At 45.2% G+C, this 25,609-nt stretch overlaps 1 protein-coding gene across 1 annotated transcript; it reads right to left on the bottom strand.

The window, feature by feature from the left end:
* Positions 1 to 22,721, bottom strand: HDC (histidine decarboxylase). The gene is made up of 12 exons (XM_041732584.1): positions 22,593 to 22,721; positions 18,914 to 19,086; positions 15,186 to 15,299; positions 14,085 to 14,207; positions 11,484 to 11,618; positions 11,084 to 11,227; positions 10,570 to 10,636; positions 9,514 to 9,676; positions 9,332 to 9,422; positions 5,346 to 5,444; positions 1,181 to 1,282; positions 1 to 1,044 (listed from the first exon to the last, which is right to left on the bottom strand). Exons 1-12 carry the CDS (start codon positions 22,621 to 22,623, stop codon positions 295 to 297), a joined length of 1,992 nt encoding a protein of 663 aa, XP_041588518.1. The 5' UTR covers positions 22,624 to 22,721; the 3' UTR covers positions 1 to 294.
* Between the last annotated feature and the right edge of the window lie 2,888 nt (positions 22,722 to 25,609).

Here is a 25,609-nt window from a genome sequence, read left to right as displayed (position 1 = left end):
TTTTTTCAGGGACAAGTACAATTTATTTCTACATTATATTTCACACCACAAGCTGAACCACAGAAGCTGCCTGTCGGTATGCCACCTTGGGTCCTTTCTTTCTGACCAGATTGCTGGGACCTTCTGTACCATGCTGGCTTAAACTCCCCTCTGTATCTATCATGAGAATCTGATAAAATGATGGGCTCTCTCTTAAGAAAACATGCACATACACGTAAGCACACACAAATTCAACATACAATTTTGAGGGGTTCAGCAACTCCCTGAATCATATTCTTGTGTGGAAACCCTGGTCTAAACCATGGCCTGCAGAGGGCAACAGGGCAGCTGGAGCCCACACTGAGAGCTACATTCGGGAAAGCTTGGGACGCTGTAAAACTTGATTAGTTTTTTGAAGGCACTTTTCTTTAGCATCATCATCTCTTCTGGAAACCTAGAGAAGATTCTGGCCCTGGAGGAGCCACCATTCTTCACAGAGCCATCTGTGGGCAGTGGCTTCTGAGCACTCACAGGCATGCTGTTGCAACTGAAGGAACGCACTGCCTTCTTCTTATTTTGCACGGACAAATAATTGAACAGGAAGGAGGACAGCTTGTGCTTGGTGACATCTGGGGTCTCTTCTGAAAAGCAGTCATCATCAAGTGGGTCCAGCAGGGTTTCAAGATGGCAGCTGTCGTCCCTTCTCATAGGGCTGGCTCCCATACGTTGAGGTTGCTTGATGATCTTCCTGGCCTGGGCTGGGTCATATCCTGCCCCATTGACAGACTGAAGGGACATTCCATTAGCCAAGGCTCTGGGGCCGGTGGTTTGGGGGATGAGATTCCCAACCTGAGGGCTGGGTTGGGAAGTACAGTGCTGACTCAGGATGAGAGTAGCAGCATCTCGAATGAGATTCCAGTCTCTCAGGATGTCATCTCTGGTGGTGAACTGGGATGTCACAGTGAAACGGATGATCAGTTTGTCCTGGATAGTGGCCGGGATGAGGAAGAGATGGCCAGCTTTAGCTAATTCCTTTAATACACTTTCTGTGAGACAATTAGGACCCTGTTTGAAGAATAAAGAGAAGTGATGTCTGTGTCACATCCCCTCTAAATATCCCCCAGAAGCCTAGTATTTCTATATCCAAAAGGCTGAACAACAAACAAATAATGTAATCATAAGCCATGGAAGATGGCGTTACCTTTAGACGAAAAACCACAAGGCCTAGGTGCCTCTTGGCAGGAATTTCAAAGAAAGGGTCATTTCTGACCAGAGACTCAAAGTATTTTGCCATTTCAGTGCCCTAAAATTGTAAATATAGAGAAAACAGATTAATAATCAGGCAATGGACAATTCTGAATAAAGTTTCATACCACTAAATGGATTTGAACCAACGGCACCTTTGAACCACAGAGTTCTGAATGGCTCCTGCCTGATTTTCTTCTCCATTTGATTTAGCTCATATTCCAAGCTGTGAAACCTCCAATGAGCAATGTCCTATTGCTTGTTACATCAGATCCACCTCAAGAACGCATTTCTGAGGGCCCTTTTTCTGGGCCTTCAGCCCAGAGCCAGAAGGCATGTGCTTTGTAATCAATGCAATCTGGCCTCATATCCTGGCTTCACAGATTTTCGACTGGTTGAGGTGGCAAGCAAGGGCCAAGCCCATTCTCTGCATTCCTAGCCAGGTACTGGGTACAGGCTGGATCTGCCCAGAGGAAGAGATCCGTCCTTTTACTGTATGTAGAGGCCCATGTGGGCTGTCAACAGCACTGTCTTTATCCTAAGCCTACATCTTTCCCTTGCTTCTCAAACCCTTTCACATCTTATCCCTCAAATGCTGTTTCATTACCTCTTCTCTTTCTTTACATTCGACATAGAATATATTTTTTACATATCCTCCCCACAAACATCATAGAAAACTCTTGCACCAGTTTAACAAGTACAGAATTTCTGTTTGGGATGACAAGAAAAGTTCTGGAAATAATAATCCTGGTTGCACATATTGGGAGCACACTTAATGTCACTGAAATGTACACTTAAAAATGGTAAAGTGGTAAATTTTGTGTTATGGATATTTTACCACAATAAAAAAATGTAAAGCTTTGTACCATATTAATCTCTCACTGAAGTTTCTGTCACTTTTTAAATTTTCTTTTTCTAAAAACCTAAGATTATTAACTAAACAAAGACAGGACTTAACTTTTCTTTCATTTCTAAAAAGTTTCTTCAAGCACCCAGAGGGATCTCAATAAAGTATCTGCTAAGTAATTGCTATTACCCAGTTCTCTTTGAATCTCCTGGTTCTCAGACTTGATACTCAATTTCAAGAGAACTCAAAGGATTTAGTTAATCACATCAGTTTTGCCCCAGTTTCTCCATTTCAGCCATTACACAGTCAGTTATATAAAGGCCATACAGACAGGCCATCACTGACTATACTAAGTCAAGTTTGGTTTTAATGGAAAAGTTGATAAATTTGGTATCAACCAGGATGTGGAAAGGTGGAGCCAGCTGTGTGTTAGACCAGGAGAATAAGCAGGAAGGATGTTGGGGGACTTCTCTTTCTTTGAGTGCCCTGGGATCTTCCTTTTTTTTCTTTTTAGGTTTTAATCCAATCCTTCTCTTTAAGCCTCTGATCTCAGAGACAGCATTCCCTTCATGGTCACATACTCTCTTGCTTTCTTTTGCTTCCCCAGGTTCATGCCACACTCTTGTTTCTTCCCTCTTACTTAAACTCCTCATTTTCTAAGAGGGGCTAAAGGAAAGTGGCTTCCTCAAGGTACCAATGGCAGAATGCAGGTCTCCCAGTCACCAAGTGCATGCTCCTCCCACCATGCTCTTCTCCTTCCTACAATGGAAACTGATTGTGACAAGGTAGAAGCATGGGGTCAGGGGAAAGGGGAACTGGCTCAGCATCCCTGCCACCAGAAACCACCTCTATGGGTGATGAAAGCATTGCTGCTACCAGTGCCCTGAACCAATCTAAGTGGAGGGTGGGCAAAAAATTAAGGCCAAATATAGCACTTTCCTGGACCATAGCCATGCTCATTTGTTTATATACTGTTTATGGTGGCTTTTATGCACCAATGTCAGAGTTGAATAGTTGCAACAGAAATAGTATGGCCCACAAAGCCAAAAACAGTTGTCTTTTACAGAAAGGTGATTGTAGGTGATAGGAAATGATTTATGATGATATGTTGATGATTATAGTGATCTGTTATCATTAAAAGAAGGGAAAAATGGAAGAGTGGAATGGGGGAGGAAGAGGAAAAAGAAGGAGGAGGAGGAAATGAAAGAAAAATATTCATTAAGTATTTAGATGAGTATTAGGCCCTGTACTAAGGCTTTAGTGATCTGTTATCATTAAAAGAAGGGAAAAACGGAGGAGTGGAATGGGGGAGGAAGAGGAAAAAGAAGAAGGAGGAGGAAATGAAAGAAAAATATTCATTAAGTATTTAGATGAGTATTAGGCCCTGTACTAAGGCTTTATATGTATTATCTCATGGAATTATCATGATTAACCTTTGAGAGGTATTATCATTCTCCCATCTTATAAATTAGGAAGCCAAACACAGAAATTTTAAGTAATTTGTCCAAGGTCACCAAATAGTAAAGGGTAGAACAGAAAAATCAAACCCAGATTCCATTTTCTAAAGCATTACTATATTACAGAGAGATACAAATCTTGGTTTTATATAAACTTCAAGAGCTCACATAGTAGAAGATAGCCTAAAATTGTGAAGAGACAAGGCCCTCCACTCTTGAGCAGTGCAATTACCATCTCTGAGTCTTGCTTATAGTGTGGGGCCATCAGGGTGGCCACCCCAAGCATGGTGGTAAGACTCTAATGAAACACTATAAGGTATTTTTAAAATTTAAGACACTATGCAAGTAATAATTATGATCTCACTCAAGTTGAAGAAATAACATTAACTTACAACAACTCTGTTTTGGTTCTACTCCTTACTGTTGTGAGACATTGGTAACCTGTGAGCTCATTGTTGTATGTGTGCTTGAGCAGGTGATCTTAGGAATGCCAAGTTAGCAGTGATGAGGGCAGATAGAATAGTCAGGGAATCTCCTGGGAGGAACAAAACATAATTCTTTAACAACATTTGGAAAAGAGAAAGCAATCCAGAAGGGCAAAGCACAGGTGAGGGTGCAGAGACAGACTGGGGATACAGCTATAATGAATCAGTAAGAAGCCTGAGATAAAATAAAGGCTGATGGCCAGGTAGTTGAAAGCCAGGCCCAGAAGTATAGGCCCAGTGTAGGTAGTGGGGGGACTGATGGGAATTCAGAGCTTTGAATTCCAAGAGGAGCATTAGGGGAGTTAGCCAGAATCTACACACAGAATATCCAGTCCTAAATTGTAAGCAAAAGAGCTTTCCTGGTGACTTGTAACTTCCACTGTCTTATTCCCCAGCCACGACCTCCAATCTTGAGTCTAAGGATCTAGAGAGAGCACAAAGTCCCTAATGTCTCCCCCTACATGCTAGGTGACAGCCACTCATTAATAAACATGGGGTTGACAAATACTTTGATGTTTATTACAAATGTAAAATTACTAACAGTAAGCAAGTCATAGGCTGGCTCAACAATTTCACTTGGTTTTGTGTTTATTTAATGAAGAAGAAATTCCCTAAAAGGAAGGTGAAAGGGGAAAGACACACAGGACAATGTCTTTGGATTTATCCATGATTTTTATCAATGGCTTTGTCTTACTCACAAGCACTTGGAGAAATGAGAGCAAAATTCTGAGTGAAGAAGTCCCACCCCTTTCATGAAGAATATGACTGAGAGACAATGCCTGTCTCACTTATTTCTGGGTCTTATTTCTAGCACAATGATTTTGTTGTTGTTGTTGAATTAAGTTAAAATAAATTGTACCGAATAGACCTTCGGTAATACCTATTGACACAATGCAGAGATGTTTGTTCCAGACTTGGTAGCTCTACATATCCAAGCCAGACGAGCCATGTCTCAGACATAACCATAAGTGACTCAAATTTTCAGGCAGCTATGATAACCAGAATAACTCCTGAAATACATGTTCCTACCCTGGACACACAGGCTGCCCTTTGATTTATTTCCTTTCTTTCTCTGCAAAACAGGTTCTCAGGCCATCACTCCCCAGTGTTTGATGATTAACAGAAAGAATAATTAGACACTTGTGCAAGGGAACAGACAATTGGTAGCCCTCAGTGTTCTGCTCAGTGTCCCTCTAGCTAACAAATGACTGCCCTGAATAATCAAGTCCCGGGAGCCCAGAAACAGGCCCAAACACCTGAGCCATACCCTGCAGGTCCCCTGGGCAGAAACCAGCCTTTCTCCCCACAAGGACACATAGCAAGACTACATACATGTCTGACATGTGCTTGAAGATTCTTCACCCCAAAGGACCGAATCACAAACCAGAGTTTGATAGAGCGAAACCGCCGGCTCAGAGGGATCTGCCAGTGCTAGAACAAAGGAACATAGTGCTTATGATTAGAGGCAAGGGCACTGCTCCCTCACACACTCCTTGGCTTTAAAATGCTCTGCCTGCCCTGCCCCCTGGGGATACACGTTGTCATCATGACTTCCAAAGCTGTTGCTAAGGAGAAGCCAAGTCAAGTTACCCAAAGGTTGCCCTGTCACATAACCAAATCATGATGAAGGTGGCCAACAGGTACCCTTGTCCAAGAACAGGACAAATGAAAACCAGGTCTGTGACCCTGAACCAAGAAGACATGTTGCTTCAAATTCTGCTTTAAGGGACGCCTGGGTGGCTCAGTGGTTGAGCGTCTGCCTTCAGCTCAGGTCATGATCCTGGAGTCCTGGGATCGAGTCCCGCATCAGGCTCCCTACGAGGAGCCTGCTTCTCTCTCTGCCTATGTCTCTGCCTCTCTCTCTCTCTCTGTCTCTATGAATAAACAAATAAAATCTTTAAAAAAAAAAGTAAATACATACATAAATAAAAGAACCTAAATCCCTCAAATTGCAGAGAATAAAGTTTTATTTCTATTGCCCCCAGAATGGATAGTAGTCAAGATGCTACAGCCCCCCAGACCTGGGTTTCTCCTCCAGCTCAGCCACTTACTGTACAACGCCACCCCACTGGCTCTTCATGAGACTGAGAAGGAACAGCACCTCCCAGGGAAGTGGCATGAAGAAAACCAATGCAAAGAGCCTCACAGGAAGTTATCGGCAAGCACTGGCTATTTAGATGATAAAAATGTAAGCTACAAATCGTAGCAGTATTTCTGCCTAGAACCAAGACAATCATTATTTAATCTCATTGTCTTGTCCTGACTTCTTCCTGTGACATTCCCATGACATTCTTGTGCCCATAGGAGCCATGACTCCAGCTTTCAGATTTTAAGAGCATTCACATCTGGGCCTCTGGTACACAGAAATTGAATGTTCCAGGTGACCAGATCAACGGGGCCTAAAGTTCAAGGTTGTGGGCACCATACATCTAAATATTTTCAAACCAGTTTTGCACATCTGAAAACAGACCAAAAAGTTTGGAACACACTGGCAGTTACCAGTGATGAGCGATGTGGTTTCTAATGACCTCTTGATCCTCCAATGTCAGGAAGTTTGCCAATTTCTGTTGACTAAAATTAAATATTTATCTCACTGATATTTATCTACTCACCCACAGGATTGCCAAATCCTCACAAATGTGCTTACCTTCACCCTCATTCCCTGACCCAGGCACTCTGCCTTTGGGGACACTCTCCCTTTGGGAATGGACAAAGTTTCTCCTTTGTCAAGTACTAAGCCTTTGTTTTCCAGCTTGGGGACTTACTTTACCAGCAGAGGGCATCAAAACCTGGACACAGGATAAAATCCCTGTGACAGGGAAAGCTGTCAACTCCATCCCTTATTATTACATAGACACTGGGAGAATAATGAATGGATAATAGGGGCCTTCTCTAGAAACACTGCTTCCCAAATGGTTATGGTTAATTGGCTACTTTATCTCACCAGCAAATAAAAATAAGAAGCAGAGATTACTTTATTTTTTATTTCTTTACATTCTGTTTGTACCCTCAGTTGTTTCTCTTGTCATCTCAAAACCAATCCATGCTGACCCAGCTAGCCTATATTCTCTGCTTAGAGCAGAAATTTTGGACTTATAAAGGGTGACATGGTCTTCTTTGACTAAAGACATCCCCCAAGTCTCCTCTGTACTTCCACGATTTTGTAGGTCTACCCTGCCAAAGGCAAAACAATACCCCATCCACTAGTAGGAGCCTGATGTCAGGAAATCTAGCCCTGATTTTACGTCCCACCAGGGCTCAGGGGTGAAGTTCCTAAGTCTTCTTTCCCAGGATGCTGCTTATTTCTGGATCATCTCAAACAAGGCTGGGCTTCAATTTAAAGTTACAGGCACCTGGGTGAAAAGGAGCTTGGGTCAGAGCAGAAGTGAAGACTCTCAGGATCACAACAGATAGAAGCTTCCATTTTCTAGGAGTTTCTTTGAGACTTGAAAATTGAATCCATAGAATTAGAGGTAGAGGAAGGAAAAGCATAAAGCAACACCTTCTGGATGTGGAAATATAAATAATAAGGTTCCCCTAGACAAATGCTCTAGACTTTTGCTAAGAAAAGTGTAATCCAACATTTTCTGTAAAAAGTTATCTAGAAGAGAGAGAGCACCATAAAAATCTCCAGACTAATGGGAATGAACCACAGGAAGATCTTGAGATACTGGTGTGAACAAACAAACAAAAAGTTAACACGAGATCCAAAATGGGTGAAGGTTAAGATAATGCTCTTAAGTTATGATCCAAATGCACTTATAGGAGAATGGGTAACATTTCCCATTTCACACTCAAACAAGAAACTTTGAATTATCCCTGAAGAGATCTGCCCCTTGGAATGATGCTATGGAAATTTTTTTAATTAAAAAAATTGCTTAAAACCTACCAGACAGGGCAGAGAAGATGAAAGAACTGTTATTCATTCTATTTTTCAACTTCTTGAGGATCTGTGAGCATACTACCTGCAATTCTAATCAAAAACCTCAAAAGTCTAAAGGAAGTGTGAGCCAGTCTGAGGGAGAATAACCACAATACAATCAAGAGATAACAGAGCCGTTATTTTAGGACTAAAAGGCCAAGATGTTTCAATTGCCCAAGGAGACAAGATAGAAGCATCTCTTTACAAATTGAATCTCATAGACATCAAGCATTGCTCTCTCTGCCTCACTGCATTAATTCATTTAATTTCATGGCAAGCCTCAGAAGCCAATATTATTATCATCATCCTCATTTTACAGATGAGGAAACCAAGATACAGAGGTTAAGTCATTTGACCAGGGCCACACAAGTTAATAAACAGAGGAACAAGGATTTAAACATAGGCCATCTGGCTTTAGAACCTCAATGCTTAACCACTTGGCTATAGTGAACCTCCGCAGCTTAAAAGAAGAAATTTTTAGCAATATCCCCCCTACCATTTATTGAGCATTTGCCACATTCCCAATACTGCTTTAAGTGATCTATGCGTATGCTCCCATTTCAGCCTCACAATACCCGATGAAATTAGGGCCACTGTGCCCATTTTTCAGATGAGGAAGCCACAGCTCAGAGAGGGCCACTAAGTTTCCTAAAGGCCCACTGCTGGGGTAGCATTTCAAACCAAGCTAGGCTACTCTGCTCTGCTGTCTCCCATTGGCCGCAGATATAACTGTTTTATATCTCTGTCTCCCCTACAATTAAAGGAAAAATTCCTCTTCAAACTGAGGGGTGAATCTGTAGAATTTGTTTTCCCAGGAGATTGTACAGGCTGAGAACGTGGGCAGGTTCAAGAGTCTGAGGTGCAATTAGCTGAGAAGGCCAGGACTACCTGGCAGTGTCCAGAAGCTCAGGAAGGGTACCTATGCCCCACCCCCTCCCGTGGAGCCTCCTACCTTGCCTCCATAGTCCTGGAAACAGAAGATGAAAGCCATTCAAGAAAGAAGCCTCTTTCCCTACCCAAGGAAATTCTGTGAAATTTCTGAAGGAATTCTGGGAAATTCCTTCCCTGCTGCTGGGCACTAAGCAGAAAAGATGATCCAGGATGGAGACAGAAGGGAATGAATCCCCTCACAGTAGGTAAAGCATCTCTGGGAATTAAGCAATGCTATATCTATTCAGGAAATGAGTATACTGCCTCAGAGGTTGGTCTCATTTTCTAGGCTTTTTAAACAATTTTCTGGATTTCAGTCTATATACTTAGAAACCGAAAGCATAGAGCACCATATTTTGGGATGGGCTCACAGTGTGCCAATTTTGGATGGGAGCCAACATAAAGGAGACCCTCTGGGGTCAGGTGCAGCAAGTTCCCATCCCAGAGGCCGTTTCTGGCCACTCACCATGAAGTCAGTGGCCACGCCAGAGTTGGCATGCCTGAGGTAGACAGGGTTCACACTGAAGGTCTGCTGCAGCTTGTACTTGTCCTTGACCCTGTGGGTTTCCAAACACACATTAGTGGCTGAGGCCTCTCCAAAGGAAGCAGGGCTTTGCCAGGTGCCGGAAGCTTGGCTGCCACACTCACCAGAACCCAGTACAGTCAAAGTGCACCATCATCCACTTGGAAGGATTAAAGGTGAAGGAATCGGCGTACTCGATGCCCTTCAGAAAGCCCCGGAACTCCGGGCACAAGAAGGCAGTGCCTGCATAGGCAGCATCGATGTGGAGCCATAGCCCCTCACTGGCACCTGAGGAGGCAAATGTCACTTGACTAGGAGGCAGGACGGGGGGGGGGGGGGGGGGGGGGGGGGGGGGGGGGGGTAGCAGGGAGAGGGGAGGATTGTCACCAGCTGGCTCAAAGGCATCGCTTGCCTGGTGCAGTGGCTGGTGGGCTTCAAGAGAAGAGAAGAAAAAAAAAAAAAAAAAAGAGAAGAGAAGAAAGAATGGCCTGCTCTGCCTGGAGGGGTTGGTAAGGCACATGAAGATGGGAGTGGGGGAGGGGCGGCCCATGGATGGGAAGGGGAGCCTCCTGAAGGGAAAATCCACAGTCACAACTGGCCTTTTTCTCTCACTGGCCAGAGGGTCAACACCCTCTGGGCATTAACCCACAGTTTCTGGCACATAAGCAACTGCCCACTAGGCCGGAGAGCAATGTTAATGGCATCCAACACAAATGGTAGACAGGGGATGTCTCTCTTCCCTAGTGGGTTTCTTGCTTTGGGATTTTAAACAATCCCATTTGGGTTTCTTCTCTGCCTATATCTTTTCCCCTGGTTTCCCAGACCCTACTATTTTCCTTTCCTTAGCCTAGAATGGAAAATATTTCATGGTGCCTCCTTTATTCTGTGTTTCACATATGGCCCATTTTAAGTAGATTTTGACATACAAGTGAGAGGGCAAGAAAATCTGAGACTCTCCCACTGTTGCCTCCTAGAGAGGATGCAAGATAAGCGTTGGTCCACTGCTGGGAAAATCAGTGCCCTGGCTTCCTTGTGACCTTCCGTGGCTCTTCTTAAGCTCCCTGAACTGACCAAGGAGAGGTAAGGGAATGAATGCCAGAGAGCTAGTTTCAGGTTCTCACTCTAGGGAACATTCTAAATTTCATTACTTGTCTTCTCAGCCAGACAGGGCGGACACTTACAGATGGGGCCCAGCTCTGACAGGCAGTCAAATGCACAGACCCCAGTGGTCCCCAGTGTTGCACACACCTGAGGGAAAATAAAGGAAGTTAATAGGGGAAGGTGGGCTCATGTGGCACAGTCAGCCTGAAAGAAAGATTTGACCACAGGTATTATCTATCTCACCCACCCCACTAGAATAGCGTGTATTTCCCATTACACTTTACCGTGACCCACAGTAAGAAATAAATTTTATATAGCAATCTAGTACATGTGTGCATTTGAAATAAATGCTTCACCAAACGGTACTACTCTGGCTACAGGAATGCACTCTGCCATTTTCCATTCTTGTTTTTTTCTTATGCAGGTTATGACCCACAAAATTTACTTCCTAACATATCAAGCATAATTTATAAAACATTGTATTTGACAACCATTTTTTTTTCTCCCCTGCATGTTACTTGTGTAAATTCTGCCCAAATTGTTTCCTCACTTCCAGGTCCTATCATTCTAAGCTGAGAACACATTCTGACTTACAAAGACAGGCACCAAGCCCCGCTCCTTGTCCTCCTTGATGGCTTTCTGAAGAGCTTCTCCTCGGAGTGAGAAGTTGTCATCCACAGGCAGAAACTTCATCTTAACAAGGGAAATCAAGCCAGCTTTTTCCACTGAGGAGTGAGCCTAGAAGAACAATGGAAACCTGTTAGTAGAGTCCACATGGATGAGCACCCCCCCCCCCCAGAAACTACAGAAGCTGGCTTTAGTAATAAAAAATAACATTTGATGTGTCTTCCCCCAAGGTTCCTGGAGAGGACCTCTGAGACTTGCACTTCCCTGAGCTCCAGCATACTCACGTCTAGAAAAAAAATTATTCAAGAACTAAGAATCCAGAAGCCAAGCACTGATGCCAAGGTTTGGCCTGTATCAGGCAACTCACCTGGTCAGAGGCATAGGCAATGAGCCGGGCGTTCAGGGAGGACTCGTCTGCTCCAGGTTCAGACGCTTTCAACTCCAGGATTTTGTCCTTCCTTGCTGCCAGCAAGGCGATCAAGGTGGACTCACTGACTGTGCTCTGTAGTGGAAGAAGGATTACCAGTGGCGGCCTCTCCCTGTGTTCTTGGGGCATGTTACCCTGGCTCCTGCCTAAAGGGTTGTCCTTCCTCTAGACTCACAGACCTATGTCGCATTCTCCATTCACAATATGCATTCCTGGGACACCAGCCTCTCCTCCAGTTGTCCAAGGAAGTAACGAAAGCAAATTTGCACCTAATACCCACATTTTTATTAGAGAGGCCACAGAGACCAGAAAGCGAATGTTCAGCCTCTGCTAGATACAAATTTGCCTATAGATATGTTTGCTCCCCATGTAAAACTTGTTAAAAATAAAGAACTTTTCATTTCTTCACTTTAGGTATGGACATGGAATTTGCTTCTAAAGGAATATTCCAGAGAGTAGGTCCTGGCCTATAGGAGAGACTGGTCACTTTAGCCTTGGTTCTGTTGCCAAGTGCACTTATGACCTTGAGCTAACATTGTCCCTCCAGTAACTCTTCCATTTATAAAATGAAAAGTATCCCCTCAGCTGCCTCCCAGAGTGGGAATATTGATATCCAGATGAAGGCTGGATAGGATTTTGTTCTGGCGATGACTATAGGAATCCTGTGGGCCCCTCAGCAACCTCACAGAATTCTTAGAAGTCTTTGGTGTCCTTGCTTTTCAACCCTTGAGGTGACCCACAGCTGATAGCTCCCTGCTACAAAGCCTGGCAGACAGTGTAATGGGGAGTGGTATGAATCAGACCCCACTAGATATTCAGCAGCTGGAAATCACTCTGCAACAAGGAAGCCAGTGGAATAGTAATAATAGTGCCACCTTCCATCTACATGGCTCTTTGTGGTTTACAAAACGTTCTGTCAACCTCTTGGCTCCTCATAAAACCTCTCTGAGGTACTTGTGATTCCTCCCTACAGTTGAGGATAGCAATGCTCAGAGATGTTACAGGACTGAACCAAGTTTACACGGCCAATGAATTATAGGAGAAAGCACCATTTGGATATAGACAAGCAAGTGTTTGAATCTTCATTCTTCCACTTACCAGCCGTGCAACTGGGGCAAGTTTTTAACCTCTCTGAGCTCCAGTGCTCTGATCTCAAAAATTGGCAATCGTCCTATTTACTTAGAGTCCTTGAGATAATTAAATGAAAAGCAAGATCATGTATGACAGACATGTCTCCCAGATATGATATCTGAGGTTGTAACGATCTGCAAACAACCCATAAGGTTCACAGCATGCAGTAATCTGCCTTCCTTGTGTTGATTTTCAGACTGGAGAGGGAGAGGGAGTCACTCAGCTAGCAAATGAGCCCAGCAAACTTTCCAGGTCTCATCTCAGGACAGTGTGGCTATTTTTATTTTAAAGAAGGGCCCATTTGAATAAAGGGGAAAGGAGAAAAAATGAGTGGGAAATATCAGAAAGGGAGACAGAACATGAGAGACTCCTAACTCTGGGAAACGAACAAGGGGCGGTAGAAAGGGAGATGGGCAGGGGGTGGGGGTGACTGGGTGACGGGCACTGAGGGGGGCACCTGATGGGATGAGCACTGGGTGTTATTCTATATGTTGGCAAATTGAACACCAATCAAAAATAAATTAATTAATTAATTTAAAAATAAAAGAATGAAGCTAGTTGAAAACAGGCTTAAAAAAAAAAAAGAAAGGCCCATTTAATGTTCATATCCACTCTTGGAGGAAAACATTGTTGTCATATTGTTAGTTAATATTACCTCTATCTTATAGACCATAAAACCAGGAAAGTTACATATTAGAATAGAATTCAGGAATTAGGGGGGTTCTCAAAGGTCTCAGAACCAAGCCCTCGTGATTCAAGGGTTTATAGATGTGAAAGTACCTAGCAATGTGCATGGTCTATGGGAGCCACCCAGCAAGCTCCACTGTGCTGACAACTCTTAACAAAAAAAGAAATCTTAACAAAAAAAGAAATCTTTTGAGGAACTACTATTTGACAGATATCCAAATGATAGGGCTACAGGATAAGATAAATCAATTTATGTTGCTCATTTTTCTCACTGCCAAGGGTCTTCTGGACCCAGGAGGGAGGGAGAGAAGGCTCCACTTGCCTTCTCTTTTCCTTCTATCATAAGGTGTTAAGTAAGACAAGGAAGGGGAGTGGTTGAGTTATAAACTAAGAAACCTGAATCGAGAAATACTAGAAATGTGATAAAGTGCTGAATTCTTAATCTTTTTCAAAGAAAAAAGAAAAAAAAAAAGGAAGAGTGGAGGTGGTAGCAGTGACGGGAGCGGTGGGAATGGTGGAGGCGGTAGCGCTGACGGCGGAATCAGTGATCATGGTGGCAGTCAGGATGATGATGGTTAATGGCAAAAAGATGATGGCAGTGATAGTGGTGGAGGGGGTGACATAGGGGAACCTCCGTGGAAAACAGGAGAATAGCCTGGGCAAGAGTTCAGCTTATCTTTCACTACTTCCCCAAGCTGGAAGGAGCTTTGCCAAGGTAGGCACCTGCAGGACACCTCCTCCCTGGCTGCCAGGGTGGTGATGCAAGAAGTACTCTGGGAGTCCCAGCATTTTTGCCAGCCAGTCCATGACGTTCATCTCCAGCTCCGTGCATGCAGGACTGGAGGCCTGAAAGAGGGAAAGCAACTTCATCCAGACAGCCCCAGGACACCAAGATGTGCCCCCACACTCGCCAGCCCCCGAAACACATCTGCCTCTGCCCCAAGGCCTCCCCACATCCCTACGCTATCAATGGGAACCTGACCTATCTTCCCCCTGGAGAAGGGGTCTGTGTCAGGCTTTGTGCCCCATTCCCATCCAATCCTCTCCCAGACATAAAGGGAAATGAATGTAGGGCTTTGAATTGATGCCCCACCCTCAGTGAGGTGGAGTCTTTCTTAACTCCAAAATTCTATGGAGAAACAGCCCTAGGAATTAATGATTGCTTCCATTTGGCTTCGCTAGTCCCTAAAATACCCAGTTGAGCAGCATTCTGAAGGCCAAAGGCAAGTTTTAGGACTAAGAAAGAACGCATGCCTTCCTGGAAAAGATAGTAACTCTCTCCCCTTCCCCTTCCCATTCCTCCCCACCCCACCACCCCTATCCCCAACACAACCTATACAGTTTGGGCTTAAAATATAAAGCTGTTTTAGGAGGCTTGTGGCACAATTCAAGGTAGGTCGGTTCTTAGGGTGTTATATTAAGTGAAGTCTGAGGATATATCCCTAACCCCTCACAGACAAGAACACGGGGGAAGTTGTACCCATAGGTATGAAAGTGCTTAGTTAGGATCACAAACTGTAGCAATAACCAGATCTCAGTCCAAATGTCATCTGTGTCTCTGTGAGTTGAGTGATCCTAGGGAGACAGATTACCTAAGCCTCAATTTCTTTATCTACTAAATGGGCCAATACTCATGATTCCATAGTGTTAAAGGATAAAATGAGATAATTTCTATAACGTTCAAGCTCAAAGAATGTAGCCATTGTTAATAGTTAACTTAGAATCCCATTCAGAGATTAGGACAAAATATGCCTGCCCCAGGATGTCACTTTCTGCTACATCCCCCAGTTGCCACTGGTTACAGTTACATCCATTGCTACTCACCCAGGTGAATCCCAAGCAGTTGATGGCATCTGCCAGCATGTCTCCCAGCAGTGATGGCCAAGAGGTGAGGGCTGGGTAGTAGGCGTGCATGTGGGGGCTTTGCCAGTGTACCACCTAAAGGCAGAGCATGTCCATGTATGGCACCAGGAAGCATGTCTGGGAGTCTTTCCTCTACCAGAGACTCTTCCTGGCAAGGGGAGGCACCCATTCTAGAGATGGGCTGACGCTTTTAAGAGAGTCAAGTAAATGACACAACTCCATAAAAGTAAAACATATTCATGGCGTTTTTGCCACCTACATTTCTCATATCCTAAGCTGCTTCATCAGTGGAGCATTTCTACATATGCAAAGACCAGAAGGGAATATGCAAAATGAAAATTGGTATAGTAATTAGGGTTGTAAATTCTGGATAGTGTTCACATTAGTCTCCAATGCTCATCCCCTAATTCCACCCCGCCCAGAAATAAAAGGAAGAGGAGCCTATGAGCTCCAGAAGAAGAGGCTGCTTGTCCCATCCAGTTTCTTGCAAAAAGCATCCTTTGTTTTATGGGTCGCTGAGCTCTCTGGGCACACAGCTCCTGCAAAGGGTGAGTGAGAATGGATTCAAAGCTGTCCTTCATTTCCCAGAGAACATGAAGAAAGGAGAGAAAAGGACAGGAGGAGTGCCAGTCCAAGGCCAAGGGCAAACCCTTACCTCCAAGTTAACCCCTGAGCCCACACTCAGACTGAAGAACGGGACATAGGCAGGAGCAAGGGGAATGGACAGGGCCCCGCTCTAACAGGCTCACTGGCCTAATTATCTAATCTGGTTTCATTTTTCTATTGATGAAGATGCCCTGTCCATTTCTGCATTCATGTTTTTGAGCAACGCTGTGTCTCCTGACAGGACCTTCCAAAACCTGCTAATTCCTAGAAAGCTACTAAATACTCATTTCTTCCACAAACATGTTCTCAGCTCCCCAGCCCCCTTTGGTCCTTTCCCTGAATCCAGGGAACACTCTCATTCTAGATGTCCCACCCTACTGAAAACTCATTAGTCAATACCCTAGTGTACCAATATTTAGGGTGCAGAAATTCTTTTATTCCCTCACCAGCAAGGACAGTGTCCTAGACAGTGTATGTGATAGAAGGAGCATATAATTCAATTGCAAAGACAGGTTCCAGTCCTACCTCTGTCCCTAACCAGCTGTGTGACTTTGTAGGTTTATTGCGAAGCCACTGAACTTAAACTCCAAGGTCCCATGTTTGGAGGGGTCTTTTTTGAGAACCATACTTAATTTTATTTTCTTACAGGGGATCTCAAAATGTATATATGATTAGGAACCCATGAAAACAGGATACTCCTCTGCACCTTTCTTAACCTCAGTTTCCCAGCATAAAACAAATCCTGTTTCCTAGGGCTGTCACGTGGGTTGGTCTGGGAGGAAATTTGCAAAATGTAAAGCACTAATGTTAATGGTCAATTAATCACATGGTGGTAGATACATCATATATCCCGACTTGACTCTTAGATAATCAGACCTCTTCTTCTGCTTTTCGCCAGGCAAAATGTGTGGAAGGTAACAAGAATATCCCCCCTGTTCCCGTGCTTCATCTTACTTAATTCTCACAGCACCCCTGTGAGATAGGTTCTCCCATTACCCCTGTCTGTTTACAGACGAGAATCAGGGCTGGCTAGTGTGAAGCAGCAGCCCCAGGATCACACACACCTCACAGGGACAGATGACAGTGCCAAGACAGAAACCCGGGGCTGTCTGACCCCAGGGCCCAAGCTCCTAAGCAGGATGGGCGCCCTGCCTTCTCTCCTGGTGCTGCTCTCACTCCCCCATAAGGAGCAGAGGAGGTTTTTCTAACCAGAGTTGGAATTAAAGCAGCAGGGTAGTTATTCTCTTGTGTCTAGGAGAAGGCAGGAAGGGAAAAATCAATCCAGTCTTCAGTGAGGTGCTGATCAACATAAGAAAGCCAAGGGCCAAGTGCTTTCAAGCTGTCTCTCAGAGGCTGGGACAACCTCTAAGATGAGTTAGAAGACTGGGTCCTCATTATCGGTGCCCTTAGTAACAGTATTTTGGAAACCCCAGAAAAGGGCTTCCATCTCCTAACCCTATCAAGAGGCAATTATCTGTTCTTGCAAGATAAATCTGATAAGATAAGCCAAAGGAACCCTTATCAAAAACAGACAGACCTCTCGTTCCAGAAATGAGCCTCTCTCACCACACCCCCAGCAACTGCTGGAATTGCAATCCAGCAAATCAGCTCATTTCCGCCTCCTCTGACCGTTGCTCAGTCTCACTACCAAATTACAGTTGGCCCCTCAGCAGATTACATTTTACAGAATGAAATCCATGAGATAATCTTATCGGGGAGCTAGCTCCCTGGTAAAGCTTTACGATATGGAAATTTTCAAAAGATGCTTATGAAATAGGCTGAGTGGTCAGAGAGAGATGAGCAATTGGCTTTGTACAAACTTGCCAACCAATAAGTTTGTGCCAACTTATTCTGAGTTTGGATAATTTGTCATTTTTGCTTCCAGGCATATTTCTGTCCCATCTAAAGCATTTAGGGGATGATAGAAGCAAATCTCAAGTCAGTCTCGGAAAGTTTCTGGACACACGTGGTTTGGGACACCAATGCCCCTAGCAGAGAGAGTGAAGAGGACAGCCCTGTGTGTTGGGGTCCCGCTGAAGGGTGGTGCCTGGGTGCACAGACTCAGGCTGGAGCACTCAGTCACACACTCGTGGAGTCTGCAGTGTGGGAATAAGACTGGCCCGGGCTTAAAATCTTGGATCTGCCAGCCACAAATTCTGTAACTTTGAGAAAACAATTAACCTCCCTGAGCCTCAGTTTCCTCGTTTGTAAAACTGGGGATTGTAGGATCACTGTAGGAGAAAACAAGCTAACCTGTAATGTGGCCCAGCTAGTGCCTGGTACATGGCCTGGAGCTTGGTACAAAGTAGCCCTTTTGTGGGAGGAAGACTGCGCACTTTTAGCATGAGCACCCTGACACAGCTCCTTGCCCTTGGCAGCCAGGGACAGTGTCACAGCCCATGGAGTCGGGCTCCAGCTCAAGCACCAGCCAGCCTCTGTCTGGTTGCCAGCCCTGCCAGTGCAGTCACCAGGCTGTGCTCTCCATCACTGGAAGTATAGATGATTCAGGGAAAGTTCCTTTCTACTCCTGAAAAGCAGCTCAATCATGAGACCTCCGCTGGGTAGCAAAGGACACGATTCCCACCTCATGGAGGGGAAAGGAGGGGGCTGACGGGGCCTCACTCAACTCCCCGGGCCTCTCTACAGTGACAGTCAGGGTACCCTCAGGGATTGGGTGTGTTCTTAGCCACCTTTTTTCCCTTCAGTGAGTCTCAGCATTCTGCAGGAGAGTCCCTGGCTCTGCCTGGCTGGGGCTTCAGGGACTGTCTCCAGCCTCCTCTCTGTCATGCTCTCCACATTGGCCTTTCCCCTCAGACCCAATTTTCATTCTCATCTCATCCCATTAGATTTCCATACATCTGTCAGACTAGATCCTGGCGCTGGCTCCCTCCGCCCTCCACCTGGCACTACAGGGCAGCCCCGGCATCAGAAACCTAATTTCAAAGTCCTGGCCTTCTACGTGCCCACAAGACAGGCTACGTACCCGAGTGGCAGGCTTACCCAAGGCAGGCTTCTCTTCAGGCACTGCCCACCCTCCTATGCTCTGAAATCCAGAATCACCCTTGTGGTGACAAGTATCTCACCCCAGGCATGATGATTCGCTCAATGTCCCCAAAGATGCTGTCCCAGCTGTCGGGTTCCTCGGGAGCACTCTCAGGCAGCTGGGCTCGCAGGTAACCAGGCCGCACATCCGGAGTCACGCGCCGCTCCCGCACGGTGCTCAGGTACTGGCAGATGTAATCCACCATCTCTTTTCCTACAAGGGAGGAGGAGACACCAGCCTCAGGTCCCCCAATTGGGCCAGGCCAATTCGTGCCCAACCCCCTCAGGTGAGGGCCAAGATACTTGGTGAAGGACAGGGATTCGTGGGCTAATGGGGAGAAGGTCTGATCCCTAGCATCAGCCTTGTCTTCAGCATTTAAAAATAAGTGAGGGTGAGGGTGAGGGTGCCTGGCTGGCTCAGTCAATAGAGTATGTGACTTTTGATCTCAGGGTCATGAGTTTGACCCTTATTTCTTCTTGCCCACCCCCCCACACCCCGTCCTCCTATCTTTCCTTCCTCCTTGGACATCAGGAAGCCCAGGACCTGCCCAGACAGGCTGAAGCTGGGCGTGGTGGATGGGGTAATGGCTGTGGGAGCAACTGCCATTCTGCAAGCCAAGCTCCCTCCTCTGGGCTCTGAGTATGGGACCTAATGCCAGTGGCTAGAGGACAGGGAGTCTCTGCCAACCAAGGACTCCATCCAGAGAAAAGAGAGGAAGGTGCAGGGTGGGCCAAGAGGCAAATGAAGGTTGTTGGCCTACATCTGGGCCCAAACTCAAAGGATGTCCCTTCTCTGCTGGAAACTCTAGCTTCTTGTCAAAATAGATAGGAAATTGTCCTTGGCCCTTGAAGTGGGCTGAAGCCCTTGGCAAGTGACTAGGAAGTCCTCGCGTCTTGCCTTTCCTTGCTGCAGAGGGTAGTGGGTCACAGGCAGCTGAGAAATGGCAGCCATGGAAGGTCCCCTCTGGGAGAAGCAGCTCTGCCCTGGTGACAGGCCCCTGGGCCATGCTGCAGTGGTACTGGGAAGTCAGGAGGGAGCTGCCTAGAGGAGGGAACTCCCACCTGACTTTTATTTAAGCCAGTATTCTTTGTTCCTGCTTGTAATAAAATTTTTGTTTTTAAGAGTTAAAAAAAAAAGTGGGTGTGGGGGGTGCCACAGGCCACACAGCAGGGTGCCTCCCTGCTAAAAAAAAGAAGGGAGGGGGTGCCAGTCAGGCCACCAACTCTTGGTTTCAACTCAGGTAGTGATCTCAGGGTCATGGGATCAAGCCCTGAATCAGGCTCCAAACTCAGCACAATCTGCTTGGAACTCTTTCTCCCTCTCTCCATCCCAACTTCCACCCCACCCCACCCCCACCTCCTGGCTCCTTCTCTCTCCCTCAAATGAATAAATAAATATTTTTTAAATAAATGAAAAAATAAGTGAGGGAATGAATGACCACTGGAAGGAGTGTGTGAGCGAACAAATGAACAAGATGGAAACTCATGAAGTATAAAACTCAAGCACCAAAGTGAAATACTAATTGTTCCTCCCCTTTCCCTTACCCATATCAACCTTGATTATCTCTCCTGCCTTTCTTTTCTTCTCAAAAACAGAACATCTAATTAAGTCACTACCTTACAGGTTTACTAGAAACTCTGTGGCACTTTCTATCCAAAAATTGATACACACACACACACACACACACACACACACACACACCCTGTACTGTTTGTTGACACAGATGGCAAGTGCCTGTGCCAGGTTCTGATACCAGTTGAAAAATCTACTTGTTCACTATTCCCACTGGACCAGTAATTTCTCACTTTTGGACCAATGGGTTTCTTTAAGAAAACTATGAATTTGCACACACACAGAAAAATGGTGTAGGTGGCACCTGGGTGGCTCAGTGGTTGAGCATCTGCCTTTGGCTCAGGTCATGATCCTGGTGTCCTGGAATCAAGTCCCAAGGGGAGCCTGCTTCTCCCTCTGCCTGTGTCTCTGCCTCTCTCTATGTGTCTCTCATGAATAAATAAATAAAATCTTTTAAAAAAATGATGTAAAATTTCTGAGGTTCATGTCATCCCTAAAGCACAACCATAGACTTAGACTACAAGCCCTGCACTAGCCGGAAGTCTTAGGAAAATGCAAGACCACGTATTTTTGTTTGTTTGTGTCCCATTTTTATTTAAGTTCTTGTTAGTTAACATATAGTGTAATATTAGTTTCAGGAATATGCAAAATCAGGTCTTAATTACTCAATCTCTCTCCCTGTTTGCACCAACACCTCAATGCTTCGGATATTTCTTAGATGCTCAAGAAGAAGAAGAAGAAGAAGAAGAAGAAGAAGAAGAAGAAAAGAAGAAGGAGGAGGAGGAGGAGGAGAAGGGGGAGAAGGAGGAGAAGGAGGAGGAGGAGGAGGAGAAGGAAGAAAAAGAAAAACCCAAATGAATGAACAAATGAATAAGGAAGAAAAATAGCCGACTCAAATACTCTGAAGCAACTTTAAGTTCTTTATTTTTTTCTCCCCTTTCATGTCTCCAGGACAGGGTCTCAGCCCTCAGTGGCTCTGTCTCTTGCTCCCTCTGACTCTCTCTCTTTGCTTCTCTCCCTCTCTGGGTCTGGGTGTTCATTCTCCCTCTCTGTCTCTCTCAATAACTTATAATCCCTCCTTAGTACCCCTTAGGCTTCTTCCCCCTGTAAAAATAAAATAAGATAAAATAAAGAAAAGGAGAAGGAAGCTGATTTCTAGCCTCGGCACCAGCTCATGCAAGATTTTCATGAGCAGGACCAATCCTAGAAAAAGATTGCAAAAGAGACAAAGAGAGATTTCCACATCCTTCTCTCTGCTCCAACCCTCCCACAGCTGATGCATCTCTGGACTGCAGCAGCACCCAGCAGAGCTCCGAGGGCCTGACCCAGCCCCGCACTTGTCCAGGGCCAATATGAAATGTGTTTGTGTTCTGCACACAGGATAAATGTCCACGGGAAGCTGCTCAGGGCTCTTGGGAAGCACTGGGATTAACCAGTTCACGCTTGCGTGTCAAGGCTGCCAGCTACTTAGTGAGTTATATCCAGGGGGAGGAGAGAGAAAAAATTGGATTTAACATGGGACAATACCTCACAGCAAAGAAATTTTAGGTCACATACCTTACCAGGGGGCATGGGGATACAAAAAAGTCACAGAGCAAAAAATCAGAAGCAACTACCATCTGCCTCTCTTAAGGAGCCGCGCCTGAAAACAGCCTAACCGTTTGGTTTTTCTCATTGCACGAGGCTTGAGACCTAGTAGCTGCTCACTAAGTATTTATGAAATGAAGGACTAAGTAAAGGAACAGGGCCGGCAGATGCACACCCGGAGAAGTGAACGTGAACGAAAGGATTTTTGCGGTGACTACAGAATGCTCAGGGAAATGTGCTTTTCCCTGCCTCAGAATATGAGGCAATATTTTGGCATTGCGTGGACCAGGCATCCGAACCCTCCATTCGTGAGAAAAGGGATGGGAAGTGGGGGTCACGGGACAGTGGGCGGATGAGAGGGAGAGGGTGAGTGAAGGAGAGCTTGAGAAAGTCTTCGATTCTGGTTCGACGTGCCTTTCTCAGGGAAAATTCTGTGCGAACCAACTCTCAGGAGGGCGGGCAATCCTGACACGCCGGTTAAATGACGCCCCCCCCCCCCCAGTGGAAGGGCAGACCCCCAGCCCCAGGTCCTGCAGAGCCACGGGGGGCCCGTCGCTCACCTCTCTCTCTGTACTCCTCGGGCTCCATCATCTCCTGGGGCTGCGGGGCTCCTTCTCGCTGACGGTGGGAGGAGGTGGAGGAGGTACTCCTGGGCGGCCAGTGTGGGCCCTTTATTTAAAGGGTTTTCCCTTCTTCCACCTTAGCTCCACCCTTCGAAGGCCCTTCCTCTAGGCTTAATGAACTCCACCCCTTTCCCCCCCAATTCTGGTCTGGAGACCCGGGATAAAAGGCACTTGTAGGTTAAACAGGGCACGTAGCAACCCAAACCTGCAACAGCCTTTCCGCCCAGGACTCAGACCGGAGAGCCCCCTCCTCGGACGGACAAGCGCCAGCTCCGTAGCCCAGAACAAAGCCAACGGGGTGCAGAATAAGAGGCACAAACTACCGGTATTATCCCTGCTACTGCTTCTCTCTCAGCAGCAGGGAGGGAAGAGCAGGCGGTAGGGAGATGCTGGCCTGCTGGCCGCCCGGTGCTCGGGGACACGCAGATATTATCGCCTAGCACAGTGGAGTTTTTTAAATTACCACATAATAGTCACTGTTGTAGAGAGATGAGAAAACACAGGTAAGCAAAAAAGAATAAAAATGGAAACATCACCCAGGCTTCATGGCTTTTGGCACTTGAAAGGGTGCTTGTGTGTGCATGTGTGAGAGACAGAGGGGCGCAGACACCACCATGAGGAGGGCAACACGACTCCTGGAGCTTCTTTCTGACAAAAATGTGATCAAATGCATGCTCTGATTTCTCTCCAGCGGCATAAACCTTTCACCTCTCACTAAAGACTTCTGTGGAGAGGGAATAATTAACAAGTGGTTAAACACAGGGCGCCTGGGTGGTGCAGTCAGTGAAGCGGGGGACTTGGTTTGGGCTCAGGTCATGAGCTCAGGGCCTCAGATGGAGCCACACATCTCTGGGCTTAGCGGGACTCTGCTTGAGATACTGTCTCCTCTCTCTCTCTCTCTCTCTCTCTCTCTCTCTCTCTCTCTTTCTGCCCCTCCACCTCCTCTCCAGCCCCCCACCCAGCTTTCACACATGCACTCTCTCTCTCAAACAAATATATAAATCTTTTTATAAAAAGTGATCAAATGCTTTCAAATTGCCAAACAGAACAGACTTTTTGTCTGTTTGTTCTGGTATTCATCTTTCTTGTCCTCTTGATGGCATTGGACAGTTACTACTTCCTTGTCCTTGAGGCAGACAGTCTCTCTGGGCTTCCAGGAAATGGTCTGTCACACTCTGCCTTCTACCTCTCTGCTATCTGTCCCTCCGATCAGGCTGTAGATATTGGCATGCTTCGGGACATTGCCCTCCCCTCATTCTTCTCCATAGATGGCCTTACCTATTTTTGTAGCTTAAATGTTCCTTATGCAATATCCACACAGGTATAAAGCCCATGTCAAACGTATACCATGAGGCCCCCTCAGTTTCTGAGCTTCAAAATCTTTTATCCAACTGCCTACCTGACAAATCCCTTTGCATGGTATCAACAGATTCCGTGTCTGAGGAGAAACCTCTCCCTGGTTTGCAGATGGCTGCCTTCTTACTGTATCTTCTCATGAGGAGGAAAGAGAGCTCTAGTACCTTCCTCTTCTTATAAGACACTAATCCCTTTATGAAGGTTCCACCCTTCAGAACTTACCTAAACCTAATTCTCTCCTAATACTATCACCTTGGGTGTTGGTAGAAGCTGGTGAGAGAATCATTCATGGGCTCTGCACTATTTGTACAACTTCTTCTGGATTTATATATTTGGAAATAAAAGGGTTTTTTAAATTGTTACTGAAAAAATGTACAGTGAGATACCACTTCACACCCACTAGGATGATCTCAGGGTGGTGAGTTCAAGCACCATGCTGGGTGTAAGGGGTTACTTTAAAAAGGAAAAACAAAGACAGATAATAATAGATGTTGGTGAGGATGTGGAGAAACTGGAGCCCTCATATATTGCTGGTGGGAATCTAAAAATGACGTAGCCATTTTGGAAAACAAACCCTTCTTCAAAAAGCTAAACATAAAAAAAAAAAAAAAAAAAAAGCTAAACATAAAGTTCCTTTATAAATTAGTAATTCCCCTACTAGGTATACACTTAAGAAAAAAAAGAACATTTTTGCGCACACAGAATTCATACATGAACGTTCAGAGTGGCATTATTCATAATAGCCAAAAAATGGAAACAACCCAAATGTCCATCCACAGATGAATGGGTAAATAAAATGTGGTGTATCCATACCACAGAGTATTATTCCACAATAAAGAAGAACGAAGCATTGATCCATGCTACCACATGGATGAACCTTGAAAACATACTAAGGGAAAGAAGCCAGACACCAAGGACCATATATTGTATGATTCTATTTTTATGAAATGTACAGAATAGTCAGAAAGATATTAGACAACAGAAAGCAGGTTAACTGCTTACCAGGGCCTGTGGCAGAGGGGAAGGAGTCAGAGGTTGACAGCAAAGGGAAACAGAGTTTTGGGGGGGAAAGGGTGATGAAAAAATTTTCAAATTGATCCTTGTGATGGTTGCACAACTCTGTGAATATACTAAAAGCACTGAATTATTCATTTTAAATGTGGGATTTTACAGTATGGGAATTATATCTGAGAAAAGCTGTTGATTAAAAACACACACACACACACACACACACACACACACACACACACACACACAAAACAGATGGTGAAGAACAGTATGCCTGAAGAACATAGGTCTTTGGGGAAAAAAATGGCCTAGTGGATTTGGATTCCAGCAATATTGCCAATAGTATAATCTTTCATGGGATCAGGGGTGGAGAAGTAATATTTTGACAGTGATAATAGCTGACATTTATCGAGCACATAAAAAGTACTAAGCACCAAGTTAGACATTTTAAATAGAAAAGCTTACTTTCTCCTCAAGCATTGCATCTATTATCTCTCCTCTATCCTTCTGCAACTCCAGTTACACTATGCTAAACTTTGTTACCTTATCTCATGTATATAATATATATAGCATTTATGTGTGTATTATAT

This window comes from Vulpes lagopus, chromosome 2 (genome assembly GCF_018345385.1).
Source record: "Vulpes lagopus strain Blue_001 chromosome 2, ASM1834538v1, whole genome shotgun sequence".
Classification (NCBI taxonomy): domain Eukaryota; kingdom Metazoa; phylum Chordata; class Mammalia; order Carnivora; family Canidae; genus Vulpes; species Vulpes lagopus.
Note: the sequence above shows the minus strand (reverse complement) of the source record. Positions and strands in the feature narration are given on the sequence as shown.

What these genes read in the sequence shown, in the direction of transcription:
- HDC (XM_041732584.1), bottom strand. Translation starts at nt 22,623, where the DNA reads ATGATGGAGCCCGAGGAGTACAGAGAGAGAG. An exon ending in TTTGACTGTACTGGGTTCTG is followed by an intron (nt 9,423 to 9,513) that starts GTGAGTGTGGCA and finishes GGAAACCCACAG; the next exon opens with GGTCAAGGACAAGTACAAGC. An exon ending in TTGTGGTTTTTCGTCTAAAG is followed by an intron (nt 1,045 to 1,180) that starts GTAACGCCATCT and finishes TTCTTCAAACAG; the next exon opens with GGTCCTAATTGTCTCACAGA.